The sequence below is a fragment of the Spermophilus citellus genome (genome assembly GCF_964194105.1).
Source record: "Spermophilus citellus genome assembly, chromosome: 6".
NCBI classification, from domain to species: domain Eukaryota; kingdom Metazoa; phylum Chordata; class Mammalia; order Rodentia; family Sciuridae; genus Spermophilus; species Spermophilus citellus.
In genome coordinates, this window is record NC_138187.1 from 160076417 (window position 1) to 160092750 (window position 16334).

The window sequence follows — 16334 nt, forward strand, 5'->3', positions numbered from 1 at the left end:
AAAGTGCACATGGGCTGTTACACTGCTGCTCTTCCTACATGTGTATCATTCATGAGCTAGAGATGCTTCTGACCACAAGGAGACCTTTACAGGCAAACCCTCTATAACATACCCAGCCACAATCCAGGAACTGTGGGCAGTAGAATAATTTGCCATACCCTCTCATTTTTCTCAGTATTCCATTTTTCTCATTTTTTCTTATATTTAATATTTTTTTCTCCTGGAAGCTTCAAGAAGCAGTACCTACCTCCCGGGAACAAATTTTCCAGTCTTTTTGGGCAGAGCCGGTAAAGGCTACAACTTCATTGCGTGTATTATTTCTGATTCTCACAATCACCCTGTAGAGGTATTTTCTACTCTTCCTATCACACAGTGAACAAACTCAGGCTCAATTTTTCCAAAGCCACATGGCTCCTAAGGAGCAGAACGGAAGTTGAACCCAGGAATGTCTATGTCCAAAGCTTGTGTCTTCTAAAACATCAAGGGGCAAATAGTTGACCCATGTTCCAATCTTGTTCTTAACTGTGCATGGTGGGCGGGTAAGTCGGTAGAAATAGGAGGTAATTTTATTCTAAATCCCTGTGCTAATCATTTGAAAGCATCTTTGTAATTCCAGAAAAAAAAAAAGATAGAGAACTGTTTTTAAAGATTCAACTCTAGAGCCATATAAAATATCAGTGTAGCTTTCATTTTGTTATCAAAAAAAAAAAACAAATAATTGGCATCAGAAAGGTTTATCAGCGATACAGCAAAAATCAGATGTTCAATTTTCACCCACCTTTTAGAAGCATCATCTATATTTATTGAAAATATGATCACACAGGGATGGAGTCAGGCTTTCGCCCCAAACAACAAAAGCACGGAAGGACAGAGGTGAAGATCATTAATGATTTTAATCATTTTAAGGCCCATTAAAATTAGAGAAATATCAAAGCACCCACGGTGTTAAGGATTTATTATTACGGCATTTTAGAGTCTACTAGTTCATACCTTTCAATCACAGCAAGTCATTAGCAGTGAAGGGATGAGCCCTCTGAAGAGGATTTTTATCTCAGTGGTAGGGTGTTATGAACAAGACAACCTGAGTTTTAAAAAAAATTAGTAGCAAGCGCTAGTTTAGTTAATCAGTTAAAGACAAACTGTGCCCTTGGAAAGCTAAATGAAAAAGCAACAGTAAAGCTTACAGAACTTAGCTCGTACAATTTGCCTTGAAGGCGGAAGATTGGTTCCCTGAAATAGCAAAGAATTATATGCTTTAGTTCAGAAAAAAAGTTTTTAAAATAAAGTCTGTTATTACCTCTTCTCTGTTCAAAACAATGAAAAAAAAAAACAATCTAGAGCAGAGGTTTCAATTTGTTCAATAATTGTACCTCTGAATTTTAAAAAAACACAACTAAAAAAATCATCATTGTTTTGACTTGAAAAGAAATAACAATGCAAATATTCATTATCACATAAAACATAAAAGAAACAGCAAACTGTGGGAGTTAATACGATCTCTGCAGAGCGCCATTAGTCAGAGACAGCTGGTCAGCCCCCAAACACAAAAACTCAGAAGATCAGATCTCCTTAGGAATTCACGTCTTCATTTACCAACAGGAATTTAGGGTGGCAGAGATTAAACCCAACAACTGCCTTCGTTATGAGCTGTCCCTTCACTGTTACCAAGCTGTGCAAACGTGTGAACTAGTCGGCAGCACCAAGAAAGCTCATGCAATTATCCACCATGTTCCAACCTTGAACCGACCCACAGACTCAAGGTTAAGTTCAGGGGTAATGTAAGCAAGCAAGAGGAGGACAGGAGGAGTCAAAATTTAAACGCAGAGCAAGTAGCAGAAAAGTTATTTAAAATAAATCAATACGGTTAACTGCATACAATAGCCAAAGAGAAGTGCAATTCACTCCAGAAATTTTAGAAGCAGAAATAAAACAAACAAACAAAAAAGCTGCATTTCAAGCAAAACTTGCACATGATTAATTTGCATTTAAAAAATCGTCAGTCAAGCGATTTAGTTCAAACTCCTTGGGGTATGCATGCACTGATTCTCTTGCATGATTCCTACCTGATTCCCAATTGTGGTTTTCTTGTGGACCTGACTGCTCCTCTGCTGAGCACTGAGAAAAGCAAAGGAAAGTAGCGCTGAAGAAACTCGTGTTTTTCTGAACAAGTAACGATACTACAGTAAACACAGACTGCGAAATAAGCACGGCAACTGAGGCGGGGCTGGTGTAAAATATCCAGGTCAGTTTCATTCTGGAAGCAAAACCAAATCAATAGGATTGCTAATAGCAATTAACCATCATAGATCCAAACTCTAATAACTCCAGCTGCAAAAACCTTCATCATCGGGTTGATGACAATACGAGTTGATGTGCGACATCCACAGGTACGAAGAAGAGTTGTCATGAAGTTACGTTAATGCTTATTGAGTACATACCGTGTCCTAAGTGCTTTACAGATACTAGTGATTTTAAGTCTTACAACAACCCTGCAGGTAGGCACTATTGCTATCCTTGTTTTACAGACAGGAAGCCTAACCCCTGACTCATCTCCTCCCTCCCTGCTGGTCTCTGCTGTGTCTTGAGCCTGCCCAGCACACTCCGGCCTCACAGCCTGTGGCTGGCCACCTTAGGGTTGCTTCCCAGGCAGCCACCCTCCCCTCCAGGACCTTCATCCCTCTCTCTGCTGTTTTTCTCCCTGACCCATGGTCACCTCCAAGCCGGCTCTACAGTTTCTTTGGGGGCTTATCTGTCCACCTGCCTCCATCAGATTTCGAGCTCCGTTTGATCCACTGCTATGTCCCCAGGCTACAAATACCCACTGAGAGGAAAGCCGGGGAGGCCGTGGCCGCAACAACCCCCACCTCACACCCGGGCCAGACGGGACTCGGGACTTGGTCAGTTTACCCCAGAGCTCACAGTTAAGTTCTGCATTTCGTCCCTCAAAAGAATGAAGGCTTTCTTTGGTAGATCCACGGATCCACCTAAGGATGGAACAAAACCCAACACATTGGGCTACTCCGGGAAGACAGCGATGTTCGACTGGCTAGCAGTCCTCGGCGAACCCTCTGGCTTCGGGGTTTATAGTAGCCGTTTTGGAGAGCAAGGGGTGGGGAGCATCTAAAATGAGAAGAGGTGGACTCCAGCCGTCGGCACAGGTCTGCAGTGGCAGGATGTGGAGGACAGCAGCCCACACCACACTCAGCTGTTGGAGAGCGCGTCTCTTCTCTCCCCTGACACGCTGCCTGCCTTCATTCCACCTCAAGAACACACCGCAGCTGCGCTCGGGTAGGGGTGGGCGGGAGGGCCGTGAGACCTCCCTCTGTGTGGTTGCTAGAGATGTTTTGTGTGTATTTTGGTTTTTCAGATTCTGATTTACTAATGCCACCTTCTTCCTTCCTTGATACTTGTTACATCTCCAAGTTTTTAATTCCCTGCGACACTATGAAATCCCTCTCTCTTCCGCCACTCCTCTAATCATCTAATTCTACAGCTTTGGGGTTTTGTAGGTGAGGGTGGGTAGGTGGGAAGCTTCTGCCTGCCCTGGCTGCCCAGGCACAGCCAGAGGCTCAGCGGCCCCTCTCCTGGCCCTGGGTCTCTTCCCAAAGCGCTCCAGGCCTGCTCTCTCCTAGGGATAAGTGGGAAAATGACTTAATCATGTGACCGGCTCCTCCAGGGCCACCTGGCCTCTTCCTAGTACCGTGTTGTGTTTTAGGGTTTCCTCTGGGGGGACACATTTTGAATAAATCTCTGATTTGTGACGGTAAATTCAAAAGGTTTCATGGGCTCAGCATCTTTATCTTGGACACATTATAGGGGTCCCACATAAGGGAAAAGAAGCTGAGCACGGGCCCGGAGCATGCCGATGACTCTGTGTGCAGAGGTAGAGTCGAGGGACCCCAGTTTCTTAGCTACAAATGGGGGAGGGGTGAGAGAGACAGAAACACAGAAAGAAGGGAAAGGGGGCTGGACTAGTTGTTTGGATGTTTCTTCAAAACTGAGGATAAAACCCAGGGCCTCGCGGGTGGGGCGACCTGCCCCTGAGCTGCTCCCAGCCCTTAGGTCCCTTTCGGATCCAAGACTCCGTGACCCACCACTTGTAAGGCCGTGCAGAAAGAGAAACTGATTTATTTCATGGGCCAATCTCAAATATTAAAGCAAACATTAAACTACCATTATTTTCCACCTAAAGAATATCTTTTTTGCAACAACCGGCCCTTATATTCAAATACACTGTTGTTAATGATGTATTTAGGTACTTTAGAATGATTTTATAAATCCTTTAATAATGAACTGTCTACTTGGAAAGTATCCTTTATCATGATTCTTCTGTATGCTATGATGACTGAACTAAAAGTATTTTTTATATTTATTTTTTTATTGATTATTTAAAGCATTACATAGCTCATGATATATCATCTTTCATACATTTGACTCAACTAAAAGTATTTTTGAAATACTTATTTAAGAATGTGTTCACGAGAAAATTTTCGATTTAAGGCCTTGGACATATTCTTGGATGCAGGTAATTAACTAGTTAATCTCAGCAACATTATAGAAAATACCAAGCAATAATGTTTTAGTTTGAAGTAAGGCCAAAATATTAGTGCAACAACTTAGAAGATGGAGGAAACATGAACAAGATGTAGCCCTTATGATCAGAGGTCCACAATGCATCTAGTACAGGTAAAGACAGACACCAAACACAAGTACACATATAAGTTAAACCTATTGAAACAAAAATGAAGATGTAATAGAAAGAAAAAAGGTACTTTGTTTCAAATGCAGGATTACAGTTATCTCTTTGTGTGTGTGGGGGGGGGAGTATGTGTAAGTGTATAAGTTCCTATTAAGCATAAGTCACCATGGAAGAGACTGTGATAAACAATAGAACATAAAACCCAAAGTAGGTTTATGCTTGGGACATTGTGATTCTAAAAGTATATAACAGGAAGTTCAAAATTTTTATAAAAATAAGAGTACACTCCAAGAGACACTCCAAGAGAAAGCCAGAGTGCTAACTCTGCTCAATTGTTTCTGCATATTCTCTTCTATCCTTTATTATCTTGTGCAAGAAAAGGCACAGATAATAAAGTGTGCCAAGGAGGTGTGTGGTCATTTATCAACAAGTCCTATACATAGCACAGAAGTGATTGCTCTGAATGCTCAAAGACAAGAAATACCATTTCAGTTTGATGTGACCTGATATTTTTGCAGAAAAATTGCAAGATAAATTTTAATAGAAGACAACAAGCAACTGCATTAAGAAAAAAAAAAGATGATATTAGCACAGCCAGGAGGTAGAAAGATGAGGCATGCAGTGAATTTCTGGAGAGAAAACTATCAAGACAGAACCATGTAACAGTAGACAGGGCTGTCTATGATGTCAAAAGCCATCGCACAATAACAGTGTACTGGGGCCAATTAGCAGAGAATCTGGCCAGGGCTGTTTATAGCCAGACTACCAATGCTCATGTGCAATGGAAAAGGTCAAGGATGTGAAGAAGGACATCCAGGCAGGTGCTGGGGCAAGAGTATGGTACATTTAAGGGTCCCAAAGCAGCCCAAACTGGCTGAGGTAGGAAATGGACAGTGGAGTAGAGAAGAACAGGTGGAAGAGGAGGCAGCAGCACTCCGGGTCTGGGAAACCCTGTTCATGCAGTTATCCTAAAAGTCATAAGGAATCCTGGGGGAAGGAGAAAGGATGTGACGAGAGAAAGACTGTGGCAACCGGAGCCACAGAGGACGGACTCTGGGAGTGGCCATGACGACATAAAAAAAACAGACAAACTCAGGAAAGGTTATGGAGGGAGAATCAAACAGACCAGTGACGATGAAGGAGAAAAGGGCACAGAGTGACAACCAGGCTCTTGCTCTGAGCGACGGGAGTCACCCGCTGTGGAGTGGAAATGGGGTGGGGGGGAGTTACCAAGGCAGGTGGCCAGTTTGGTTTGGGAATGCTGGTCGAGGCTTCTCCACGTGCACAAGTGGAGAGGCCCATGGGCAGCTCAAGGTGGTGCAGAGTCCAGAAGCAAGGTCTGGGATGGACAGCCAGCCCCAGAGTCATCCAAGGAAGTGGGCGATCCAAGGAAGTGGGTGACGCAAGTGCTGGAGTGGTGAGACTGGTCCGGCAGAGGCCGTGAGTGAGGTAAGAGGGCCAGGGAAGGATGCCAATCAACACCGCCCTTTAGTGTGGGCAGAGGTGTATGGCCGTGAAGAAGGCTGCAAAGCAGAGGCCACAGCACAAAGAGGAGACTCAGGAAGAGCAGAGGCCCAGGAAGAGCGGAGGCCCAGGAAGAGCGGAGGCCCAGGAAGAGTGGAGGCTGCAGACACAAGGTCCCACGTCTCTTCAACAAGTGTGGCTAACAATGCCAACGAAGGGCTCGGTTGTCTGTTGGTTGACTCTTTTCTCTGGACAAAAGCATCTCGGTAGAGTGGCATGGGAGACACTGAACTATATAGGCCAAAAGTGGGAGAGGTGGAGAGAAGAAAGGAGCAGAGACTTTAGCCAACTCAGAGGGTCTCTGATGGGTCACAGACAGAGTCCCTGAGAGACGCAGTGTTTGCCTCTCTCTGCCACTAGGCTTCTCTTGGACAGGAGACCTGGAAACAGAAGAAACTTCAGGAGAAGCCACAATGGAGAAAATACTAGCAAAACAGCAACATGCAGCCTCAGGGGTAGGGCAGAGGGAGGAAAGGGCCAGCCTCTCTTCTGTGTGGTGAAAGCTGGCTGCACTCCCTGAGTGCCGGGGCCCATTCAGCAGAAGCCAAGAGACTTATCTCCTTTTTCTCTTCTAGGAGCCACGTTGTAGGTCACCACCAAGCCATCAGAGAAGTCGGGCCCCTGATGAAAGCGCGGCCACCTGCATTCCCATTCTGCAGAGCTGGGCTGTCCAACACAGCAGCTGGCAGTCAGGGTCAGCGGCCAAGGCAAGACGTTCATTAACCTAAACTGTAGATTCATTTCCTCCATTTCACCAGCCACATTTCACTCAACCACTAGCCAAATGCAGTTTGTGCCACGGGTTCTGAATCATTTCCATTATGTGTTCTATTGGGTAAAGTTGATTAGAGGACAGAAATCTTTTGGAAGATTCTCTTTTATTACCCCAAGAAAGATGATGAACGCTTGGGGATCCCAAGAACACAACCCATCACAGGCAGGTCGGCCCCCATCCAATCCAACGGAAACAGAGGGAAGAAATTAGTGAAGTCTCCAGCCAAACATGATGGGAGAGACTCTCACAGAGCTGGAGGCCTATGAAAAGGATCCCTCATCTGCAGACTCCTTTTGAAGATGCAGTTGAAACAATAGAGGCGAAGAAGGGCGTCTGTATTTTAGAATGGTGCTTGGAACTCTGGAATTTGTGACTGATTTGAACGAGTGACACTGCAATGTCCTTTCAGGCTGCTGGCGCCTGCACTGCTACCTGGTGAGGATCCTGCTAAGCAACCATGCATGTAAGTCCTAAATGTGGACGGCTCAAAAGAAGGATCCCGTATACTCCAATGCCCAAGTTCTGATTCCATAAGAGAGAACAGCCTCACGTACAAATAAGAACCAGCAATGCCATTATGATCGAATATCATTTTGTGTCAGGGAAACATCAAAGAAGAATGGAAAGAGGGAAACCAAGCTCGCTCTGGAATTTGGTGGCAAGGTTCAAATACATGCCCTTTGGTGCAAGGGCGGCAGAGGCATTCCAGGGGATCGGGGACGAGAGGTAATGAACACTGTAACCCACGGAATTTCCATGGTGCTCACATAACAAGAGTTGAAACATGTACCCTGTATCATTTCCACTGTGAGAAAACAGGTGTGGAGACCTACTCAGCAGACCTCCGCCTGCTGCTCACGCTCACGGGGGAGAGATTTATGTTAAGCCCCTCTTGCTCCTAAACCACTGGATGGCACACACTTGGTAATTCAGGAGGCAAACTGGGTCATGCACAAATGAAGAAGAGCATCGGAATTTGAAATTTCACTTCCCAAGGCACTTAGCTAGTAAGCTCTGCCAAACTACTGAGAATTCTGGGAAGTGAATGAAGGAATGATTGGACCACTTCTTATTTTCTTAAATAGCAAATATTCTATTGTGTAAGAAAATATAACTTAGGGGTTTTCCCCAATAAGAATGACAGAAAGTTCATTTTTTCCCCCCTGAAATCATGAACTTATTTACATCCATACTACAGGTGAAAGGTCAAGTTTAGAAAGCAGGAAATTCCAAAGCAAGCCTACACCAGACCCTGCTTGGACACGGTACACATGGTACCTATTTTACGGTTCATGTTTAACAAACTACAGGGAGATGGAAAAAGAAGTTCCACATATTCAACATGGCAGAATTAATTCTACAGTAGCAAGAAGAATTTTGAGATACTCTGAACACTACTGAGGAAACTAAATATTCTATTAACCTAAGTTTAGAAACTTGTTTTCCTTCTGAAATAATTTAGTACAAAAACAAAGTCATTCAGTTGAAAAACAATCACATGTGTGAAATACTCTGTATGCCACCATTCCATAAATAAATCTGAGAGGTGGCCCCCCTCTTCTTGGGCAACTCCTTAAAAATCTCATGAAACAAATGCTAAGTTTTCTCAACCCCAGACTTTAATTTTCTATCTTTGGAACTTAAAAATACTTACATAATTGTCTTCAAATATGGCTTGACTTCTCTTCCTTGATGGAAACGGCATCTCTGCCAACTTTAAAATTTATAGCTACAACCATATTTTCTTAATTTTTAAAAGCCCAGAAAATACCACAACCCCTCAAAGTGATTTTGAAATGAACATTTCTTCATCTTTGTAATTATCCCACATCACACTGAAATGTACGCCAAGTCAGTGCACAAATGGAAAGAGCATTCATCTCTGAGTCTTAGGGCACAACACTACCGTTGGTAGGGACCACCAGGAGGTGTGGGTCTGTATTTCATCAGCACCTGCTGTATGCAAAGGCAGAAATGCCACCCTGAACCCCACCAAAATATACAACTGATACATGTTAATTAAAAATAAAACACTGTCTTTGGAGACAATGGTATTAGCAACTAGAAAATATTTCAGAGTGACCATACCTAAGTCATCATAGAATTCAGTACAATGTAAAATGAAGATCCAATGACGGGATTCATGTGGGGTGAGTGTGTGTGCGGTGCGTGCAGGTGTGTGTGCACATGCACGGCTCTCTGAGTGAAGGGACAGACTCACTCTCACATAGCTTACCACGGTTTTCTAAAGAACCACTACATAACTCATTAATTTGACTTCCTAACAATCCTGAAAGGTATACAACACAGGGATTGTTTATTATTCCGTCTAACAGGTCAGTGAACTCAGATACAGAAAGGCTCCAAGGCGCCTTGGCAAACCCTGGGAACGTAGCCAGGGCTGCTGACTCCCAGATCCACTCTGTAAAGAGGGTCTAGGTGAGACAGAAACTACGCAAAGTCGCCGGATTTCTAGAGTGGTTTTAACAAAGCAGCTTTTTCTCTCACCAATATTACAAAGGTTCACAGTTATCTCATTGCTGGAAAAAAAAAATACCCTGAAATGCAGAGAGGCTGCATCAAAAGACTGTGCTCGAAAGTATTAAATTTTAAAAGTTATATGCCTTTGGTAACCTAGAAATCAACATAACATTGAAATACAACAGTCTCTGAGGTAGATAATACCAAAAAAAAATCAATGGGAAAAAATAACACTCTGACCCATCTCTTTTGAAATAAAGAAAAAAAGATAAAGGAAAAAGAAAAGATAATCTGGTGGGGAGTTTCAAGAAGAATATAGGGGTGAAATTTAAATTCTAGCAATGGTTGCTTAATATGTTCAAAACCTGAATGTTTCGAAGGCATTATATTCCCCCTTGGAGCCGGCTACCACCAGGGTGCGCTGCCACATCCTTTCCACTTTGAAGTTACCTGGTCAAGTTTGCATTCACATTGCTACGTTTTTGTATGAACCTAGCTGGCATTTGTCATCCATAAAAATCAACATTAAAGGCAACACTCCTCTTATTCCAAACGACTTGAGGACTTGTCTTTTAAACTCCTCCAAGAAGCAAGTAAAGTAAATGGAGAATGTGCCGGTTGGAAATTTTACATGCATTCAGCCTAGCTCCTGAAAAGCAGAAACTTTTTTTTTTCTTTACTTTCCCCCCATACAAACTAGAGTGGAGCTCAGCCCAGGTCACCTGGAGTCCGCTGACCTTGAGGAGACCTGGGGGGAATTCTCAGCTGCACCTTCCAGACCTGGAGGCTGGGATGCTTACTGCAGTGGGGTGTGAGGGGGGAGGGGCTTGGAGGGAGGGGAGGAGGGGGTGCTGTGTGAAGTGCCTGGGCAGGAAATGACCACTCAGAGCTGGGTGGACAGTGTGGCAGGAAGGCCCTCTGAACCAGAAAACGCACTTGCCGCCATGTGCTAGCAAGTTCACCCACATTACACAGGCAGGGAAACTCATCCACCCTCCAGTCATAGCCGCTGGATGCAAAATACATTTACACGCTAGCTAGACCAGCCTCACTGCAGCCTGGATTAGAATGGGGTAATTTCCTGTTGGGTAATTGGGAATTTTCTCCCTGAAACATGCCTGTAAATTTCTCAGGCCCCTGTGTAGTCCAGGTCACATGGTCTATGTCTTCTAAGTCAGGGTGTAATAAAATAAAACAACATAATGTCAGACTAATTTACTTTTTATTTGTCCCTGTTCTTGAACGTGCAGTTAAAGTAAAAGGACAAAGACTTTTATTTTATATTTTATATAAAGTGGATTGTGTTTTTAAACATTTTTTATAACTTTATTTTTATTTATTTATTTATTTATTTGGTGCTGAGGATTGAACCCAGTGCCTCACCCATGTTAGGCAAGTGCTCTATCACTGAGCTACAGCCCCAGCCCCAAAATGGACTGTTTTATATACTTGAAGTTGCAAACACTTGATGTCTGAACACATTTTAGAGTTAGAATCAAAGTTTTTTTAAATTAAACAGAAACTGAATCCATTAATAAGCAAGAAAAATAGTGAATTCAGAGTCTTGCATGATGAATATTCAGCCCTGGATAATTAACCATACTGTCCATAGGACAGCAATTTGCAGACACACATATGTAAATTATATACATTGTATAAAAAGAAAAAGAGAATGTTCATCCAACTCAGATCATGTCTAAGTTCCAAAAGAACAGTTGTGTGGGTGGGTTTTTTATTTGTTTGCTTTGTTTTAAAAAGACCTCTATGTTTGACTTAGGGAACTCCTAATAGTTTGCATCATGTGAATTTTAGTTGATATTTCAAACTAATGTGAGGAAGTGTTCCCAAATTTTAAACGTGCATCTGTTACTGCTTATCTATGGGAATTCGAAGAAAACTTCAGGTTATCATCCAAAAATAATAAGCAACTAAAATACACATGAATTCTGATTCTGCATAACAGAGCCAACTGCGGTACCTGATAGGGAGAAGAGTAAACACCCTGCCCATGGTTTCAGACCTCAGCCCTCCTAAGCAGATAGACTCAGTGGTCATCTTGATGCAGACTATGCTCTCAAAGGTGGGGAGCTGCAGTGGAAATTCACAGTGGGTGATGTGGATAAACCAGCAGGAAGATCACGTGACAATCACGTGTTTCACTCACGTACTTTGCGAAGCCGATGAAGTCTTCGTGGTTGGTGTTGATGTAGGAGACTTGAATGTCAATTAATAGCAGTACCTGCAAGTCAAAGGGAAACACTTCAGCGGGAACCCATCTCAAAAAATTCTCATATATTAAATTCAATTATCACTTATCAATTATTTTTCTGTACTGAATTTTTAAAGGGAACTTTCAATTAGAAAAGGTAATATTAATTTTTTTTCACTTGACTCATAATTTTGCAAGGTAATAACCTATATTAAGGAAATAGAAGGGAGACCAACAGAGTAGAGGAAGGGGTTGGGTGGGGGAGGGACATGGGGAAAGAAGTCGACCAAAGTATGCTGCATAAATGTATGAATACATCACAATGAACCCTACTTACATATAATCATAATGCACATCTGAAATACTAATAAGGGAAGGGAGATCAGTAGAGGAGAACAAGCAGGTCGGAGGTGGGAGGAGGGGAAGAAAAGAGAGAGTCCTGGGGAATGAGACTCGCAAACTGTGCTCTGTGCATGTAGGAGTGCCGCCCGATGAATCCCACCACATGCACCGTGTGGGGTCTACCTGAAAGGAAAGTCTGAGTCGCACTTGAAGAGAGTGACATTAGAGTTTACAGACACGTGCCATCTGCTACCTTAGCAGACTGGAACTGTTCTATTCCCTGACGCAGGCACAATGTACAAAAGAAAGGCAAGGTGTATACACTACACCATCTCTGGGTTTTCCTCTTCCTTGAGCTCCCTCTAGGCCACCAGAAGGACTCTAATATCCAAATAAATACAGAACCTCTTGGAGGTCAACAGGCTTCATGATCAAATCCAAACGCCAGCCAGGCCCCTGCCACACTGTCTCCCCATGGAAGTCTTCTCGCCCTTCCTCTGAACTGCATTCTTCCTACCCCGTCCCTGCTGTGCTCCATATTATTTTCCTTCGTAGCATTACTACCGGTGACAGCGTTTCTTTCAGTATTTGGTAGGCAGACCTCAGCTGCTGTGGCTGCTGCGACATCCCCAGAGCCTAGGTCGGCGCCTGCAACATCGGGTGCCATCAGTCAACATGTGTGAGGAACCTACTGAAGGATGAGATGTGAAAGGTCTCTGAGGGCAGACAAGGAACCGAGAGAGAAGAAGAGGAGAATGTAGGAACTGGAAACTGTTAGCAAGAGGGTGTACCTGTAAACAGGGTAAAGACCTAAGAGCCTCTGGGAGCTTATAAACTGGCTGCTTTCCTGAAGGGCGCCCCCTGCAGGCATCAAGGTAACAGCTCTTAGTTCTCAAGGTTCAGACAGAATGAATGCTCTGGGAGTCTTCCCTGCTCCTTAGACCTCTGCCTCTCCATCCCACACCACGGTTAAATAACACACACGTAGGCTGCACCACAAATGTGATTAATTATTTACACACCTTTTAGTTCAGTGCATATCTGCTCCACAAGATCGTAGGCTCTATACAAACAGGGATTATGTTGGTCTTGTTCACTATTTTAATCCCAGACCTAGCATGATACATGCAATAGGTGCCCAATAAATGTTTGTGGCTTTAGTTTCATAGCTATCTACCAAGTTTGAAGAACACTTTGTTTTGAAAGGAGCAATTTACTCCCATATAATTAGTTTGTGGCTACTTATTATTGCTTCTGACTCTGTACCCAGTGCTCTGGGGCTTTGCTTTTGTAATGAATCTCAGCTGGCCATCTGACCAAACCCTACTAGAGTCGTAAGGGAGCTGCCAGAAACAGATGAAAAGATCACTCTGAATCCACTCCCACTACCAAAAATAAAGTCAAGGCATATGGGCTATTGATCAATAACATCACACCTGCAAAAAAAAAAGCTTCATATCCTTGGATACAGTTTTGTTTTATCTCTTAAAGAGAACTCTCTAGAGTGAGGAGGAGTGGTTATCACATTAAATGTAGTACTGCCTCGGGGTCTGTGAAATATCATATTCCCAAACCTGTTTGGCAGGGATTCTGTACCTGTAAGAGGTAGTAAGTGCAAATAAGTTGCTGCCACCATAAGGAGCAAACATCTGCACAATTCTCAACATAACCAAAGGCTGCCGTGTGCACCTTGGACTTTCACACACACTCACTTGGACTGCAGTGTAGGAAAAGAATGGAAAACATGAAATCCATGGCTGTTCTCATTCATATTCCTGGAAATTGGGAGTCTGAGTTCACCCCAGGAAGAGGGCCAGGTCGCATGTGGGGGATGAAAAGGAAAACAGCTTTTTTTCACTTTCTCAAAGTTTTTCACTGCACTTCCACCCACAGTTGTTGAAGAACCGTGAAGTTACTCCTGGTAGAAGCGGTCACCCACAAACTCCAGCACTTCAACGGGCAGTTTTTGCATGAAAACCCTCAGCATGGCTGGCACAGTACATGTTCCAAAAACCTTTGCTTAGAAAACACCTCCTATGGGGCTGGGGTTGTGGCTCAGTGGTAGAGCGCTCACCTAGCATGTGCAAGGCCCTGGGTTCGATCCTCAGCACCACATAAAAATAAATAAATAAAATAGAGGTATTGTGTCCAACTACAACCAAAAAATAAATATTTTTAAAAAAGAAAGAAAAAAAACACCTCATACACAAACTCATGGTTTCCATCTGCTTGCTTTTAAAGATTTCCCACAAACACACACCAAGTTTCCTGAATGGAGGTAGTTAATAGTTCTATTAAAAAAAAAAAAGAAAGAAAGAAAACTGTAATAGTGCCTCAGCACAGTCCAGGTGCAGAGGCTGGAGAAGACAGGCCACTCTCTGTCCACATACTTCAAAAGCACCACATGGCCCAAGCCACATAGAGTCCCACATTCAAATAGAAGTCCCGTTGCCTGGCTTTGAATGCTAGCTTCAGACAATGCAGGTACCTCCTGACTTGACTGGAAGTCGCCTGTGTCCTGACTTCATAAGCCCCTCCCCTGACCCAACTCACAGGGACTCCTGGGTCTTGCCGCTACCAAGTCCCCACTGGGCTGCTCTCGGGAAGTCCTGGATCTGCCACCTCTCTCTCCCTTCTCACGGTGCCTGGGAACTGCTTCTCATGCCCTGGGATCTGGTTGTTCCAGAAAAATGCTAAATTTGAGGATGTTGATTTAGTCAAACTAAACCTCGGAAACATGACACATGAAGAAGTCAACAATGGACTTGGCTATGACCCTGAAGATGGTTAAAATAATAACTGCATAGTCTTCACTCAAAATTCCTTTGTTATAAGGTCCCCAAATTATAATGTGCCTTCACGCAGGATATATTATAATTTGAATATTGTGGACTGAAGATATTAAAACAGGCTTATTTACTTAAGGTCAGGTATAGAGTGGCTTTTGAAGAACTCAAGTTTTCTTGGTCCCACAGTGGCCAAGACATTAAACAGGGTGGGGGGGGGGGAGGCAGGGGACAGAATCTCCAGCTGGGGGCTAGAAGCCAGGTCCCATGCTTGACGTCACTGACTCCTGAGTTAACAGTGCCTTGATCACCTCCAGTAAGTGGACTGCCCATTCTGTGCCCCTGGGGCTACTGCGGCTACCTAACAGCGGGGAAAGCTGGGAAACAAGTGAAAACGACCAATACTCGTCAATTGACTTTCAAAGCACGATGATAAAGAGGAGTTGCAGTGAGTCCCAAGTCACAGTGTCTCGAGGTCACCCCTTGGAGGGGCAGCCCCTTCCCCTCCTTCCCGTGCCCCAGGCTGCGCCTGTGCCCCGCTCCCTGGCTCTCCTTCCTGTTTTGCCTGCTTCCTTCTCCCCATCCCTCCCCTCCTCCTTCCAATTTGCCCAAGAGTCCCTAAGAGTCGCAAAGCCTTGCACTACTAACTTGCACTGGTTTCCAGAGACCGAAGACCAGCGAGCGCCCAGCGTCCTTCGTGAGAGGCAGGAGACTGGGCCCAGCTGAGCACCCACCACTGCGAGTGCGGGGAACGGGTGTTGGAAATCTTTGATTTCCCTTTATATCATTTTATAAATTACCAAGAACCCATTTAATTTTTTTTAAACATCACCATCTAGGTTTATTGACTGTGTTGTCACTATTTTTAAAGCTTGTTACATTGTGATTTACTTTAAAAATATTTTTTAGTTGCAGATGGACACAATACCTTGATTTTACTTATTTTTATTTTTAATTTAATTTTTTTATTAGCTACATATGACATTACAATGATCTTGGCAATTCATACAAGAACCCCACAAACTTCCTGAGTAGAGATAGTTAATAATTCTATTTTTTAAAAAACAGAACTTGTTATTTTACTATAGTCTTTCACTATCTTAATGTTATTATCCTTGCTTAAAAACAACTTTTCCAAATCACAGAGCTCAGATTAGAAGACAATTTCAAGGTCACGCCTGACATATACATTTACAAATAGTTAGAAATGTTTAAAAGTGCAGTTCTTAAATGTTTTGTTTTTTTCCAATCATAGTTTCCATGGCTAAGTTGATGAAAAGCTATGGCTATTCTTGGTTTAAAAAAGAACACTTGGCATAATATTTTAGACATTTATGAATATCCTGGAGCCCATATGTGGGCCCATTCAAAATTAAGAACCCCTGTCTCAAAAGAAAAAAACTTGGTATGTTTCTGGACTAGCGGTTTTCAAAGTGGGATGTGTATGTCCCGGAGGCGCACATGATAATCACTGAGTGTTGAGGACAAAAAAAACAGCAGCTCCTGATGCTGTCTTTA

The 16334-nt window shown here is 43.3% G+C and overlaps 1 protein-coding gene across 5 annotated transcripts in view; it reads right to left on the reverse strand.

The window, feature by feature from the left end:
* The window catches only part of DNM3 (dynamin 3), a 432335-nt gene that overhangs the window by 254663 nt on the left and 161338 nt on the right, over positions 1 to 16334 (reverse strand). For 3 of the 5 annotated variants that reach the window (XM_081298146.1, XM_081298144.1, XM_081298147.1), the window contains exons 12-14: positions 11648 to 11718; positions 2064 to 2115; positions 1201 to 1230 (exon numbers count right to left, since the gene is read on the reverse strand). In XM_081298146.1, coding sequence (XP_081154272.1) covers positions 1201 to 1230; positions 2064 to 2115; positions 11648 to 11718 — 153 coding nt within the window. The remainder of the gene's footprint in view (positions 1 to 1200; positions 1231 to 2063; positions 2116 to 11647; positions 11719 to 16334) is intronic. The other 2 variants (XM_081298148.1, XM_081298145.1) reach the window with 1 other exon arrangement.